Genomic DNA, 17,202 nt, shown 5'->3' with positions numbered 1-17,202 from the left:
GACTTATTTTTTAACAGATACATAACCTAAAATTAAAAGTATAAAAAAACAAATAGCTAATAAGATAATAATGCCTATTTTTGAAATGTGAGGCACCCAAGAGCTAGGTTTCTGTAATAAGATGCACCTGGGATTTTCTATTTGGGATACAGTCATCTGAGGATCAGCGATTTCACTGTATGACATTCTGCTTTCTAAGCTGAATACCAAAATGGTTTGTGATAAATAAAGCTTAAACCAGAGCCAACGATGTATTTGTATTTCCGGTCATATTTCTAGAAATATGCCTGGAATTTATATGTAAAACCTTTCAATACTGTGTTGTATTTGTAGTTTCCAGGGAAGGGGAGAGGTGAATAATGAATATTTGAAAAAGAACAAATCCTTAATGCAAACATATCTTTTTTGTTATTGTAAAAGTGACTTCTTCATTGTAAAGATTTGGGAAAATACTAAATGAAGTGAAAAAAGAAAAGAAAAATCATCCATAATCCTGTATCAAAGTAACCACTTAGATATTGAAGAAACAAATATTAAGCAAACGGCAAAACCCTGTATCAGAAACAAATTCTAGACTTCATGTGGAGGTATTTAAGCACAAAGGTACAAATTTAGCAGAACAGTCAAACTCTGCCATTGCAACACAATTTTGGTATTCTGTGATTTTTCAACACCAACATTTTAAAGGTTACACAGCAAGCCACACTGTAATGTTTATACTTATCTAGGGTATTAAGATCCTTTCCAACTGAAAGATACAGGTTTCTATTCCAGTTGATAACTAAAAAGGGGCTATCAAAGACCGTGTGTTTTCCAGGGCTTTTATTTTAAGAAAAGCTTACTTAGGCCGCTGCCACTCAAAGTGTGTCTACGATGAGGTAAGTTCAGAAAACGAGGCTGCTGAGAAACGTACTTAGCAATCTGACGTTGCTATAACATTTAAATTATATTTTACAAAAGTCATCAATTAGTCTGCAACAAACTGGAAGCTTTTTTTTTAAAACAGTCTTTGACCATTATAGATATTTTAAGAAGCAATTGTGACAAATTCACCTTACCAACTATTAAATAAAAAGTTAGTCTAGGGACTTGCCGAAATTCTTCTCCACCTAGCAGCTTATTAATCTTCCCTCCAAAGGCATTTTCACTGGTCCTTAGCCCCAATTATTATAACCAGCACCTCACTGCTAATTAGGACACAGATACTATTGTCTCTTTTAGAGCTGGAAGAGACATGTAGAGGGGATCAAATCATTCTTCCTAATGAAAAACTGAGAGGCTCTGAGAGATAATCCCTTTGACACGTTGACTCCTGTTTCAATGCTCCTTCTGCCCTGAGGTTTTGGGTTTTGCGTGAGGATTCTCACTGAATGCCTGAAGCAACACACAGATTTACAGCTTTTCCTGCCCCTGCATAACGCTTCCTCTCTCTCCCATCATATGCCTCAAAATGTGCTTTTGGATTTAGTCAAGGTAACTCTCACAGATGAATGATGTAACTTATCATCCTAAAGAAGCCTTACTTTTATTTTCTAACCATTAAACGAAGCAAGTCTTTTGTTGAAAAGTGCATGGGAGGGGCGCCTGGGTGGCTCCGTCGGTTAAGCATCCGACTTCGGCTCAGGTCATGATCTCACAGTCCAGTCCGTGAGTTCGAGCCCCGCGTCGGGCTCTGTGCTGACAGCTCAGAGCCTGGAGCCCGCTTCGGATTCTGTGTCTCCCTTTCTCTCTGCCCCTCCCCTGCTCATGCTCTGTCTCTCTCTGTCTCAAAAATAAATAAAAACATTAAAAAAAAATTAAAAAAAAAAAAGTGCATGGGTTACAAAATGGTATTGTTTCTATAAAAATTCCAAGGTTAAAAAAAAAAAACCCTGCCAATAGAAGTTAGGATCCGTAAGTTCTCTTGCATCTAAGAAACAGATTTATATAAAAAGTATAATTTTTAAAATTTATAGGCACTGCAGAATTTTTGCTTCTATAAATCAATTTGCTTTTCAATTAAGAACTTCCAATTTATAGGGGTGCCTGGGTGGCTCAGTTGGTTAGGCATCCAACTTCAGCTCAAGTCATGATCTCATAGTTTGTGAGTTCGAGCCCCACATTGGGCTCTGTGCTGACAGCTCGGAGCCTAGAGCCTGCTTTGGATTCTGTGTCTCCCTCTCTCTCTGCCGCCTCTGCCCCCACCCCACCCCTGCCTCGCTCGCACTCTGTCTCTCTCTCAAAAAATATACAAACATTGAAAGAAAAAAAAGAATTTCCAATTTATAGTCTCAACATTTCGAATCTCAGATATCACGACATGTAATTAATGTTCAGGAATGACACCTATAAATGCACACAGTTTATTTTTTAATTGATCAAAATCCAAAACATAGGTCATTAAAAACGTTCAAGAAAAAAGAAAAACAAAAGTTTTCCAGTATTCTTACCTTGGACCCTGACAACATACTGGTCAACATTTTTGTTCCCCTTCCGATTCCAACCACTATAAACCAAAGAAAGAAATATTATGACACTCTATTCTGAAAACTAGGTTTTTAAAATATCTCTATATTTTGGTCATAATTTCTTGGCACGTATAATAAAAAGTTGGAGGGAACATCTATTTAGCATAATTAGAGGTCTCCTCTTACTCTAATCAGTTTAACCTGTCATGCAACTTAGAAATTCTGAAGACACTATGGGAGACACACGTTTTTCCTCTCAAACTGTTAAACGTGAGAGAAGACTCAACCTAGACAATTAGATAATGAAGTTTTAGGAGAATCTCCAAAGACTCACTGGAATTTTATATGGGCATCAGTGAAAAATACATGGCACAATTTAACCACGGTATATAAAAGCCTTTTGACAGAGTTCATTACCAAGCAAACCAAAAGCCATCATCATAGCTAATGAACCATTTAGAGATGATTCGTGTCCAGTAGTATACAATCAAGAAAACAGAAACATAACAGATCAACCAAACACAAAAAAGAATACAGGGTAAAATGAGAGCTTGCAGAACGTATATTCATATAGACCATCTATTAAGTACAACAATGGCCCACCTACCTCTTCAATTTCAAACATTATTTACCCTTATGACAACACATTTCACCAGGTGAGAATGGGAGTTTACGATGATTTCTGCACTTAAGAGCAAGAAGCTTTTGTAAGAATTGAAGTATTTCTCATTAATGGATGTGACTTTGTAAAAGAACACAATATAAACACCACAATTCAGAATTACAAGAAAAAAACAAGGAGAAATGCCTGGCAAGCTGAAAGAATTATTATATTTACAGTGGATATCATTCATTGAGTTTACCATGTATCAAATTCCACTCTAAATGCTTCCATTTGTTAGCTCATTTAATCCTTATAACAATGCTAAAAAATAATACAATTATCCCTATTTTATAGATGAGGAAACTCAGAGAGAGACTCTAAGAACGTTGCCTAGAATCTCACAACTAGTAAATAGTAGAGTTAAAATTCGGATCAGACTCTCTAACAGCGGACCCCCTTCCTTTTCATCCTTCTGCTACCTGACTCATCTAGACTTTCTTCCCACTGTCATGAGCCTGAATTAGCCTAAACCAATACCAGTCTGTTCTACATTCTATCCCTTTCTCTTCCAATTCATACCATTTCATAACCACTTCCAATAACCTGTACTGCACACTACAAAGTCCCCCCAAAAATACTCAATTGGGTCCCAACGTCTCCGGTACCAACACTTTTTTATTCAAAATTCATCCTTCGAAACCTAGCTCAAATCTCAACCCCTCTACAAAATCATCCCAAACCCTCTCTAAGCTTCTTCGGTAGAATCATACTAGTTCAAAGACTAAGATAAAAAACTGTATGCCTTTAGTATCTGCTGTTGAGCACAGTGCTCTCCAGATGACAGCTGCTGCCGTCCAGGCACAAACTTTGTAAAATAACAACAAAGATCCAGCGCACCGGGGTGGTTCAGTTGGTTAAGCATCCAACTTTGGCTCAGGTCATGATCTCAGGGCTCTTGAGTACGAGCCCCACATCGGGCTTTCTGCTGTCGACACGGAGCCCACTTCTGATCCTCAGTCCCCCTCTCTCTGCCCCTCCCCCACTCATTCTCTCTCTCAAAAATAAATAAACATTAATAATAGTAACAACAAAGATCCAATCCAATTTTGTTCCATTCAAGAATCCCCAGTCAATATTTCTGGGGCAGCTACTATGTACTATGTACACAGTCCCAAGAACAACACTTTGATGAAACAGAACATTTCCTGACTTTGAGAGAGTTTATACTACCTTATGGGGAAAATAAAATACAGGTAAGAGAAATTGCAAGTGCTCAAAAAAATGGTGCATAATGAGTGAATAACACTAAACAGCAGTATGATAATACATGATTAAGAGTCAAAATGAACGCAGCATAACTGCTGTAGAAGGTCAAGGAAGGGAATACTCTGAACTGCTAAAGAGGCCAGATAATGCTTCTTTCAAGCATTTCAAACAGTTTGAGTTGCCTTAAAGGATGTTTAGAATTTGAACATACAGAGAAGAGAGAAGTACATTCTAAAAAAGGAACAAACTGCACACATTCTCAGACACAAGGATGAGCACAGTGGCTTTATCAACCACAGTGCAGGTGTCTTAGCGTAGGCTGACATGTTTGACTTTACCATGGTTGAAACGCTGATGTCTGCTAGTTCAGTGATCCAGAATGATGGAATTTGAAACAAGAAGGCATCTTAGAGTTATCCAGCTTAACCTTCTTCTCATTTTATACCCAAGAAAACCAAGGTCCACAAGACCTTTGTGATTACACTGGGTCCACCTGGATATTCCAAGATAATCTCTTTACCTTAAAGTTAGCTCATTAGCAACATTAATTCCATCTGCAATTTTCATGCCCCCTTGTGATAGAACCTAACATATTCATAGATTCTGAAGATTATGACATGGGCATATTTAGGGAGTCATTATTCTATTTACCACAGGATTTTTGAGAATCTTGCAAGCCTTCTTTATAGAATTATGTGTCATATATACTATATATAACATAGGTTAACAGAATTATAAACCTAAATTTCAGGTTATATCTCAAAGTGTCAGCTAAATTCTTAAATCTGTACCATTAATATTACAAAGGAAAAAAAACCAGTCTATATGTTGAAAGTAAAAGTACATCTTTTCACACAGGTTCAGTTTTGTTTAAAAAATCTTTTATAAAGCACTTTACAGAGTACAGCATATATCATTATGTTATGAATATTCTGTATGATATTTCCATAAATCTGCTGAGAGTTATGGTAGATGTTACCCCTTTCAAGAGATAAACAAATGGAGATTCAGAGAGATTATAGGTTTTCCCGGGACATGTGTACTTAGTAAATAAAGCAGCTAGTTCACAGACTCATGATTAGAACCCAGTGTTTATTCTACCATATAACAAAAATCAACTTCTAACAGTCTCCAGAACTACGAGTTTAGACAATGAATATCCTTTATTCTGTGACTAAATACCTACATTTTTTAAACTTTATTCCTCATTGGGAACTACAGGCATTAGAAGGAAAATTAATAAATTTGACACATGTACAGATTATATCATCATATAAATCCCTGGATGATCAAATATAAATTAAGCCTCCAGACAGGAAATTAATTCCAATGCAACTTCTTCCACTCACACAAATCTCAGCCAAATACCTGTCCTTCATAATTCTAAAATGGAAATTTCAACAAGATCCCTTAGCTTAGGGTAAAAACTAAACTTATTTATTCACTGCCTTGAATGTCATCATCTTCTGCACACCAATGAGTAAAAACCACGAGAAACGAATACAATTGGTCCATTCATAAATACACAGCAGACCTTATCCTGTCTCTTCTCATATTTTGGTGCTGTGCCTTGGAAAACAATAGAACAGAATGGTTACAGCAAATAGGCTTCAACTCATGGAGTGCTGAACTGATTAAGAACTGAGAAGCCAATTGTAGGACCAATCGCTAAGAATGCGGTGACTGATCAGTAATCCTGCAACAGGATGGGAGAAGGAGGGCCAGCCAGGTATCTGCCATGCCGGGTTAGGGCAGAAGCTTTGGAGCTGAGCACATCTGAGTCGAAATCCTGACTCTGCCAAAAACCATGACCATGCATGACTTCTCTGTGTTTTCATTTCTTCTTCTGTAAAATGACAAATAATAACATCTACCTTATAGGACTACAATAGGATTAAAGTATATAATCTATGAATGTCCTAAGCTGAAGACTTTACACATAGTAAGTTGTTCAATAAATGATTATCATTAGCTATGGCAAGAAACAGTAACTGTCAGAAATTGCCTATTCAAGTTCTCTAATTCAGGAAAATGGATTTCCTAGTGTTTTAAAAATCTATTTAAACCTTCAGTAAAGATATTTTTGCCAATGTGAATGAAATAAAAACTGGAAGTTTTGAAAGTGCAAACTCCTACATTGTTTCTAACTTTCTTGAAAAATAGAATTTTCTTCACCAATTTTGTTCTTTTCTCCTAAATAAGCATTCATTTCCTTTGGATAGCTTAGATTGGGTTTATTGTTTGTATCTAATCTTTTAGCTCTAATAAAATGGATTGGACACTGTAGCACAGTATTTTATAAACCAGTAGGCACAACCCATTAGTGTATTGTGAAATCAATGGAGTGGATTACCAACATTTTAAAAAATGAAACAAGGGGCGCCTGGGTGGCGCAGTCGGTTAAGCGTCCGACTTCAGCCAGGTCACGATCTCGCGGTCCGTGAGTTCGAGCCCCGCGTCAGGCTCCGGGCTGATGGCTCGGAGCCTGGAGCCTGTTTCCGATTCTGTGTCTCCCTCTCTCTCTGCCCCTCCCCCGTTCATGCTCTGTCTCTCTCTGTCCCAAAAATAAAATAAAAAACATTAAAAAAAAAAAAAAAAAAAAAAAAAAAATGAAACAATATGGCACAAAAACAGATACTCAGATCAATGGAACAGAGTAGAGAACCCAGAAATGGACCCACAAACGTATGGCCAACTAATCTGTGACAAAGCAGGAAAGAATATCCAGTGGAATAAAGACAGTCTCTTCAGCAAGAGGTGCTGGGAAAACTGGACAGCGACATGCAGAAGAATGAACCTGGACCACTTTCTTACACCATACGCAAAATAAACTCAAAATGGATGAAAGACCTAAACATAAGACAGGAAGCCATCAAAATCCTCAAGGAAAAAGCAGGCAAAAAACCTCTTTGATCTTGGCTGCAGCAACTTCTTACTCAACACGTCTCCGGAGGCAAGGGAAACAAAAGCAAAAATGAACTATCTGGACCTCATCAAAATAAAAAGCTCTGCACAGCAAAGGAAACAATCAGCAAAACTAAAAGGCAACCGACAGAATGGGAGAAGATATTTGCAAACGACACATCAGATAAAGGGTTAGTATCCAAAATCTATAAAGAACTTATCAAACTCAACACCCAAAAAACAAAGAATCCAGGGAAGAAATGGGCAAAAGACATGGATAGGCACTTTTCCAAAGACATCCAGATGGCCAACCAACACATGAAAAAAATGTTCAACATCACTCATCATCAGGGAAATACAAATCAAAAACCACAATGAGATACCACCTTACCCCTGTCAGAATGGCTAACATCAACAACTCAGGCAACAACAGATGTCGGCAAGAATGTGGAGAAAGGGGAACTCTTTTGCATTGCTGGTGGGAATGCAAGCTGGCGCAGCCACTCTGGAAAACAGTATGGAGGTTCCTCAAAAAATTAAAACTAGAACTACCCTACGACCCAGCAATTACACTGCTAGGTATTTACCCAAGGGATACAGGTATGCTGTTTCGAAGGGACACACGCATCCCAATGTTTATAGCAGCACTATCAACATTAGCCAAAGCATGGAAAGGGCCCAAATGTCCGTTGATAGATGAATGGATAAAGAAGATGTGGTATGTGTGTGTGTGTGTGTGTGTGTGTGTGTATACACACACACACACACACACACACACACAATGGAGTATCACTCGGCAAGCAAAAAGAATGAAATCTTGCCATTTGCAACTACGTGGATGAAACTAGAAGATATTATGCTAAGTGCAATTAGTCAGAGAAAGACAAATATCATATGACTTCACTCACATGAGGACTTTAAGACACAAAACAGATGAACATAAGGGAAGGGAAGCAAAAATAATATAAAAACAGGGAGTGGGACAAAACATAAGGGACTCTTAAATATGGAGAACAGAGGGTTACTGGAGGGGTTGTGGGAGGGGGAATGGGCTAAATGGGTAAGGGGCATTAAGGAATCTACTCCTGAAATCATTATTGCACTATATGCTAATTTTGATGTAAATTTAAAAAATAAAATAGAGATTCAACAACCTCAAAAAAAAAAAAAAAAAAAAGAAACAATAAAATACAAAACACGAGACCACGTAAAAAGTAAGTACTGTCCTATTGAAGTTTTTTTGTAGGATGTAGGGATAGGAATCCTAACTTATATATTTTTGTGACTATGGACATAGTTATACAAAAAGTTTGTACCACATAAACTATGTGGATACACACTTTAGCAGTCCGTGAAGGTAAACTTTAGAACCTCTACCAGAGGCATAATAAATAAATAAATAGGGATAAATTATTTTTCTCCCGTCAATCAATTCTACCAATCTGCCTCAACAAACAATAAAATGCTCACTATATCTCCAAAAGAAAGTGTGACTTCCTCTCAGGAACCATAAGGCTCACTTTCTCAAGAGAGCTGTACTCTGAGATTAAATGTGATATAGGCAGAAAAAAGAGCCAAATGTCTTATCAGGAATCCCCATGACCACACCCCATGTTGGAAGATCCATACATGGCTAAGACTTACAATGTAACATAGTAACGTTACATGGCAGGATCAAATGGGAAAAGGACACCAGAGAAATTCATGCATCGGTTTCCTTATTCTCTCTTCCTCCTATGAGCGGGACACTTGAGCATGCTCCTTCCTCCAAAATGTAAACAGCAGTAACATGTGTGCGATGTTCCCACTCAGGGAAGCCTGCTGGAAACTCAGCACCCAAAGTTCTTATCAGAGGGGATGAGAGGGATGGTTACTCAGGCACATCTGCCTGAGAGGAAGGACAAAATTCCAGACTCCTAAAAGGAAAGCAGGTGTTCAACATAAACCACACTGTTCACACCAACAGCTGAGGGACGGCAAGCACCCTTATCAGATAGAGAAGGGAGGGAACACTCTCAAAATCCAAGTTCCCAGATGCCTTCCAAGGGCAAGTCTTGTGAGCAGGCCTTTCTAAACACAGCGATTTCAGACCTGCTATGTTACATGTTAGCTCTTCTTCACAGATGCAACACCCTTTTTCAAAGTCCCATCCACACACAAAAGTGGCTATTTCTAAAAGTTTCTAACAGTTTGTACCAGTTCAGAGCTTCTTTAGAAGACGGCATTATAGGGGCGCCTGGGTGGCGCAGTCGGTTAAGCGTCCGACTTCAGCCAGGTCACGATCTCGCGGTCCGTGAGTTCGAGCCCCGCGTCAGGCTCTGGGCTGACGGCTCGGAGCCTGGAGCCTGTTTCCGATTCTGTGTCTCCCTCTCTCTCTCTGCCCCTCCCCCGTTCATGCTCTGTCTCTCTCTGTCCCAAAAATAAATAAAAAACGTTGAAAAAAAAAAAATTTAAAAAAAAAAAAAAAAGAAGACGGCATTATAAATCCAGTAGGTCTAAAATACTCCAAAGCAGACTGGAAATGGCACAGCTTTAGTCAATCTTATCTGTTCTTAACCAATATTTCCTTCTTCCTTTTTTCTTTAAGTTTATTTATTTTGAGAGAGAAAGAGAGAAAGCACATGTGCACACGAGAAGGGGCAGAGAGGGAGAGAAAGAATCACAAGCAGGTCCCCTACTGTCAGCACAGAGCCCACACGGAGGCTTGGTCTCATGAACCATGAGATTATAACCTGAGCTGAAAATCGAGAGTTGGATGCTTAACTGACGGAGCCATCCAGGCACTCCAATATTTCTTTCTATAATAAGTGATAGTTACATCAAACTTCCATTCACATCTCTTACCCAGAACTCCTCGGGCAGCACTGTCTAGTGTCCCTCCATGTCCAATCTTCAAAGTCTGCTTTTTCCTTTTGGCCCATTCTGGAGAAGGCATTCCAGCTTCTATGAAAGTAATTGAGATGAGAAAGAGCAATTAGCAAGAAAAATGAAACAGAATCTCTATAATAAGGGGTGAGGGTAGATGGAATCCTCAAAACAAAAGTACTACAGAAACTTAACAGATTAAGATGGTAACATTACTAGCAAAGAACATACTTAAAAATGTACAGACACTCCCTAAATTACAAAGAAACAGTACCCCAAAATTAGTTGTTTAGAATCTAGAATTCATTTTCGAAGGGAAAAAACTTTTTTTAAACATGAGCAAAGATCCAGGCTAACGCTGAAACACCTAGTAAATTCCTAGTAATAGTGAGCTGTTGGAGAATGATGAAAAGAAGTTAGTTTTTACATAGGCAGCTAGTTTTACAAGTCCTCAATTTCGTTTCTAATTCTCTCTTGTTTCCTGGTATTCTTTGCTGGTGCCCTCAGTTACCTAATGTCGGGAGTACCTCTCACACGGCTACTTCTAAGAATGCTAAGTTCCCAAAGTATCTTCATTGCCCTTTGCTCCAAATCAAAATCCTCACTATTCCTTCAAGAAGCTAATCTCAACAAAAGGTTATGTGGGAAGTGGGTAACAGGTTGCCTCTCAACCTCTGAAGCATTGAGACTTAAGAAAATGCCAACCCGGCCCCTCTCATCCTCCCAGTGTAAAGATACATTGAAATCGTGTTATCTGACAGTGCTTTGGAAACCACAAGACACTCTGACAATAAATTATTATTATTAGCAGCAGTATTATTGTTATATATATCAACATATTGATAGAATATTGGCTACTAAAGTTCAAATGAGAAAGGGCAGGAGCAGAACAGCTCGATTGATCTCCATCTCCCAAACTCATCAAACTTCCCTTATAACCACTGACACCAAGATAAAAAAGAGAGCCAAAGAAAATGGAAAGAGGGAACAGAGAAAGGAAAAGAAAGGAAGCTGAACAATAATGGAGAAGCCAGATTAGATGGCCAAAAGATGTGCTGGGCTGCTCAGCCTGACCACGTAATTACAGACCACAGTGTGTTAGAACACAGTCCTAAGGCCCCTCTCTGATTATATCACCATGTTTGGAAAGGCATGGCTGCTGCTGTAACACAAACCCATAAGCCTAGGTCCAGGTTTCGAACTCTTCACCTTTCACTCGTAATGCATTCTGGATTTCTCATCTATAAGTTTATAGAAAACTTTTGGAGAACTCTTTGGATTTTTCAACTTGACACTCCTTCGAGTAAGAAGGCCCCCAAGTTTGCTTCTTCCCTTTGTGTCCAAATTTGCCTCTTTCAAGTTCAGAGACACACCACCTCTATTGGAATTTTGTTCACCTTATTGGTAACATTTATGGAAGAATATTTGTTAAGGTCTTTCCCAATGTTTTGGGCCTTGAAGGATTCAGATAGACAAAGAAGAGGAAGGACTTTAGTATAATATGAATCACTATAGGGAAAGGCCAGAAATGTTAATAGAGGCTATTTCCATTAACGGTGGTCTAAATGAGCGGGTATCAAACCTGGCTAGCATCAGAATGTGGTGCCTTGGAATCTGTGTCTTTTAGAATCTTACCAGGTAATTCTGACAGCCAGTTACAATGGCATTTGGGAAAGCCTGGTCTAGCTAACATAAATACAGAATAGACCCATCAAAGCAATATAGAAATGGAGTAATGAGAAGGTCTGCACCCGAGTGACAGGCTTCTGGAAGATAGCCTAGCCGCAGTCTTGAAACAATGTTTTAACCAAGTTTCAACAAGAAACTTCAGTGGCTTGGAGGAAGATTCACCAGAAGGCAGGGGTATGGCTTTGATCATATGAAAATCTGTCTGAGTCACAGTGTAGCTAACAAATCAGGCCAAATGAAAGCAATTCTGTGAGGGAAACAACCCTATGATGACACCACAAAGCTTGCTCTTGATGCATTTCCTTCCTTCAACATTCCCTGTTGTAAGACCCATTCTTACAGGTAACAAAGTGCAAGGAAAGTGGAACAAAAGAACGAGTAGACAGAACACGGCAATTAAACATCCGCAAGAGTGTACCTACTGCCATTAAACATCTGAATCTGGATTGTGTCCATTTTAATTAACAAATTCCTATAAGAATAATGTTTTTGCATCAAAAAAAAAAAAAAAGTATAATAAACTTTGCCAAGGGACTCTAAACAATGTTAAGAAGAAAGTTCCCCGTGTGGAAAGACAGGCCAGAGCCAAATTCAGGACAGCCTTGAATTTGCCAAATAGTTTTATCACCAAAGGCTGCAGGAATGTCTATGCTTTGAGCACAGCTAAGAGAAAAGACAGTATCTTTCACCTTCACTTCTCTATAGGCTAGCATAGATCTGGCTTAATGTAGGTGTCCAATAAATCTAAGGTTCCTGGATGCCACTGTCTGAAATAATCTACTGGGCTGATGAACTGAGAGATCCTGCAGGCTTTTCTGATATTCCCTCAGTGCGCGTGAACAAAAAGAATGCTCTTAAGTTATGGTGTTCCTCAAAACGCGGTCCGCAGACTACCTACAACAGAATCACCTGGAACAACACTTTAAAAACGGTTTCCTGAAAATACCCCAGAACCTCAAAATCACAACTTCTGGGTTTCAGGAATCTGCATTTGTACAAGGGACTCCAAATAATTCCTATGCCCACTATGTGAAAACCACTGCATTAAAGCCTTGGTTAATTAAGTGATATATGCATCTCCAAACCATTTTTAAGAATGCAACTTTGGGGGTAGAGAGCCAGTTCTGCCTTCAGGAGAGGTTCATCAACGTGAACCAAAGAAAAGGCTCCTGGGCGATCAGATTACAGAATATTGGCCGGCCTGCCCAAGGGAAGAGATGTGTTTGTGTAAGTGTGGGGTTTTTGTGTTTTCTTTTTTGTTCTTCCCTTGAGAACGACAACTGCCAACTAGGCTACAGCAGTTCACGTCAGGGCAAGTCCAAGTTCGAGATGCCCCAGATGTCTGTCCAGGGCTAATTCAGTGGTCATCCTACCCTTTACCCTCCTTTTATTTCTTGAGGCACAAACGCGCAAAAAAAAAAAAAAAAAAAAAAAAAAAAGCCCATTGGCTCTCTACGGCTTCCGCTCTCGCGACGATCGCCTCAGCCTGGTCCCCACCCGGGCTGCGGTACCTGCTAGCAGCTTCTCCTTCAGCCGATTCAGCAGCTCGGCTGAAGTGGGCCCTTTGGGCTTGTGCACGGCGAACACGCCGCTCAGGGACAGCAGCTTAGTAGCCAAAGCGGCCTTGGAGGCCGTGGCTTCGGATCCGGTCCTGGCGGCGGTCGCAACCGCCGCGGCTGCAGCCGTCGCTGATGAGGTGGCGGCCGTTGCTGCGGCTGTTCCTGCAGTTTCAGGGACCCGGGCCGTGTCTGTTCCCAAAGATGACGATACCACCGCCGCCTCAGCAGCTGCCATACTTTGTCAACCCAGACCAGTTTTGTAGCTGGAGTCGCACGCTAATGACGCAACAGGAGTGCGCCCGACGTCCCTCCATCTTTCCCATACTTCGAAGCTGTGCTGACGGGAGGGGCAGTCGCAAGGGCATGTGGGAATTGTAGTCCACGGCCTTTTGCTGCAGGCTGGGGGTAGCTGCGCCTTCCCGGGGCTCTCATGGAGTATTTTTTCTCCTGTACTCCTATGTGTCTCTTAGGTCGGGTTAGTTCAGAGCTGCAGGTGTGCTTTGGAGTTCCAGTCCTAAACTGCTGAGCCCAAACACAAAGTCTGTGTATATATTCGGCGGGCAATCTCTTTGCATCCCACCTGCCCAGAACTAGTAAGAGGACCCAGCTTCCAAGAATAGAAATCTTAAAATACTGTTTTTGCTGCAGTTTGTGAAGAATCATGGCTCCTTGGGATCACTGCTTCATTCGATGTATGGTGCTCTAGGATTCACGATTCAGAATTAAAATACACCTAAATGTAAGCTGTATTAAAGAAAGGAAACTATTCACCTGTTCACTGTTGTATCCCCAGTGCCTCACACAGAGTAGGCACTTAACTGAATATTCGTGAATGAATAAATGGATACGAGTTCTTCAAATTCCCAAAAGAAACTTCTAGGCCAAGCCAGTGCTAAATCACTTGGGCTTATTTTGGTGCCCTCCTGTCCACCTTGCCCCTTATCACCCCCACTGTAATTCGTAATAATTTTAAGATTTTTAATACTAACTCTTCTGTGGATTGCATCCCTTACTAATACACTGCTTAGATATCAAAAGGTATTATGGCAATTCATAAAATTAAACTTTACTTTTGATTTGAGACTTTCTCTCTGAAAGTTATTTACATATCCATCAAAATGCAGGAACGTTGTTCTGATCCTGGCACAAGGCAGAGTGGAGAAAAATTCTTCATTCTTCTTCTGCTTCAGATACATTAAATGGTATTATGAGTATTGTGAAACAGATAAAATTTGGCTCTGTTGTTTCCCCAAGTTTCACATTAATTTCCTTTAGTTTCTCCAAGTTTCTTTACAGCCACCCTTTCTCCTCATCATCCTCTTATACCATAAAACCTAGTATACTGGGTCACATGGGTGACTCAGTGGGTTAAGCATCTGATTTTGGCTCAGGTCATGATCTCACGGTTTGAGAGTTTGAGCCCCGTGTCAGGCTCTGTGCTGACAGCTCAGAGCCTGGAGCCTGCTTCAAATTCTGTGTCTCCCTCTCTCTCTCTGCCCCTCCCCCACTCATGTTCTCTCCCCCCCCCCCCCGCCCCCGACCTCTCTTAAAAATAAATAAGAACCTAGAATACTAATAATACCTCGTTGCTACTGAAAATTAGCAATTATGGAACTTGCCCCATTTACTCAACAAGTAATGAAAGAACAATGTTTCAAATAAAGTATTTATTTCTATTGTCATCCTTCCCCATTTCAATCACCAGAATCTCTTAAATCTTTGGGGTACACAACAATGCAAATGTACTTAATGCCGCGAAAATGTACACTTACAAATGGTTAAAGTGGGAAAGTTTCTGTTATGTATGTTATGCCACAAATAGAAAGGCCAAAAAGATCTTTGGGGAGTTTTTGCAAGGTGGAAAGCTGAATTGGAAGTGGGAGTCACTCTTATGGTCTATTCAAAAGCCGAAACTGCATGAAAACATGCCTGGGGGTGCCTTGGAGGCCTGAAGAGAATAGAGAGAAACTGAATGCTTTACAGGTCCCATGATTACCCGACTGGATACTTGAGCCTGCTTCAAGAGTTTTCCTTTTCCAGAAAGATACCACAACTTCAGAAGGGTTAACTACACCCAGGGAGCAAAGCTTCCTTTAACCTCAGCACAGATTTCTGTACTCTCCTCTTGGCAAGAAGCAGAGCGTCAGGGACTTTAAGGGAAAGTATAAAGCAGAATTGAACATAACAACTTGGAGATTACAGAGCCTTTCCCCAGTGGTCTAGACATGAGTAAGCTTCCCTAATTCTTTTGTGCCTCCAGGGTGGAGAGAGTGGAGGGAGGACAGAAATAGAGGTGAAAAATAATGCTTCCATTGGAATTTTCCACAATGCCAGTGCAGAATCAGAGTTAATTTGATTAAAGGAAAACAGAAAAGTGGACATTTCTTGCACATTTTATTTCTGGAATGCTAGGGAACAGCACAATTAATTCTATTCTGCTATCAAATCTGTGTCCTTGTCATCAGAAGCATTGAGCTCTAATCTTCTGAGGTAACCAACATCTCCCACATTGGGGAAGCCTTGAATTTACAAGTTATGTTACTTAATATGGGTGTGAGTTAGGATCCTTTAGGTGGGAGAGACAGAAACTGATCCAGTTTAAAATTTATCAAAAGGCTTTTAGAAAAAGGATTTATAGTATACAGGGACATTATGCAGAACCTGAAAAGTTCTCTCTCAGGTTCTCTCTCTCCACCCACATTCTCTTTTTCTGCCACATTTCTCTCTTGTGTCTTCATGCTTCTTTTTGCTTCTACGAGGCTTTGGGTTTTTTCTACTCCTCATTCCACAGTCTTAGTTTAAACCATCCTGTTTTTATCTAATTCCAAAAACTTCCTGGATGAAGTCCCTCCTGGCCACCTACAGAACATAGTGCTTCTCTCACTCTGTGCCTCACTCTTTCCTTGTTCACGTTCCTGCTTAATTTTTCTCATAGCACGTTTTATGCGACATACCAAATATTTACTTATTGTGTTTAATGTCTTATTTCCTCCAACAGAACGTAAGCTCCATGAGGAATTTTTTGTATGTTTTTTTCATTGCTATGTCTCCAGAGCCTGGGATAGTGTCACACATGGCACTCAATAAATAGTTGTTGAATAACTGAATGAATACACGTGGCAGTTCCAGCGGAAACCATGTAGATACAGGGGAGTGAGCGCCAGTTTCCAGAAAAGTAGAGTGTTGGACACATAAAATAGCTTACCTCGAGTGTAAAACGAATGTAGCTTACCTCAATGCTTTTATCTCCATTTTTGCGTGTGTATGGAACTGATGCAAAGAGAGAATACAATCACTCCATGCTATTTCATAAGACCCTAACTTTCTAAACCAGCTTCTATGCTGCCCTCAACCCAGTCACCTCTCCAAGGATTGTTAAATAATGGGACTTAAAAATTGGTAACACTTTCAGGTTCGATTCTAAATCTCCCGGTTGCCCTTCTTGGGACACTTCTTGGATCCTTACCATAGGCATGTATGCCTGGGAAGGGTGTTCTTTGCAAAGACTTCTCCAGTTGTTCACCTGTACAAGTTCCTGTAGATAGCAGAATCATAGAAAAATAGTGCTTGATGAGAACTTCTAGACCATATAGTGCAAGACCCTCATTAAAAAACTGAAACGCAGGGGCGCCTGGGTGGCTCAGTCGGTTAAGCGTCCGACTTCGGCCCAGGTCACGATCTCGCGGTCCATGAGTTAGAGCCCCACGTCGGGCTCTGTGCTGACAGCTCAGAGCCTGGAGCCTGTTTCAGATTCTGTGTCTCCCTCTCTCTCTCTGCTCCTCCCCTGTTCATGCTCTGTCTCTGTCTCAAAAATAAATAAACATTTAAAATAAAATAAAATAAATAAAATAAAATAAAATAAAAAATA

The 17,202-nt window shown here is 40.1% G+C and overlaps 1 protein-coding gene across 1 annotated transcript in view; it reads right to left on the bottom strand.

Annotated features, from left to right (window-relative positions):
* Positions 1–13,621, bottom strand: part of TRUB1 (TruB pseudouridine synthase family member 1) — a 38,049-nt gene extending 24,428 nt beyond the window's left edge. The window contains exons 1-3 of the mRNA XM_058697870.1: positions 13,287–13,621; positions 10,066–10,164; positions 2,430–2,485 (exon numbers count right to left, since the gene is read on the bottom strand). Of these exons, the coding sequence (XP_058553853.1) occupies positions 2,430–2,485; positions 10,066–10,164; positions 13,287–13,569 (438 nt within the window). The 5' untranslated portion in view covers positions 13,570–13,621. The remainder of the gene's footprint in view (positions 1–2,429; positions 2,486–10,065; positions 10,165–13,286) is intronic.
* Positions 13,622–17,202: the final 3,581 nt, after the last annotated feature.

Source organism: Neofelis nebulosa, chromosome 13, assembly GCF_028018385.1.
Source record: "Neofelis nebulosa isolate mNeoNeb1 chromosome 13, mNeoNeb1.pri, whole genome shotgun sequence".
NCBI lineage: Eukaryota > Metazoa > Chordata > Mammalia > Carnivora > Felidae > Neofelis > Neofelis nebulosa.
This window is presented reverse-complemented; position numbering and strand designations above follow the sequence as displayed.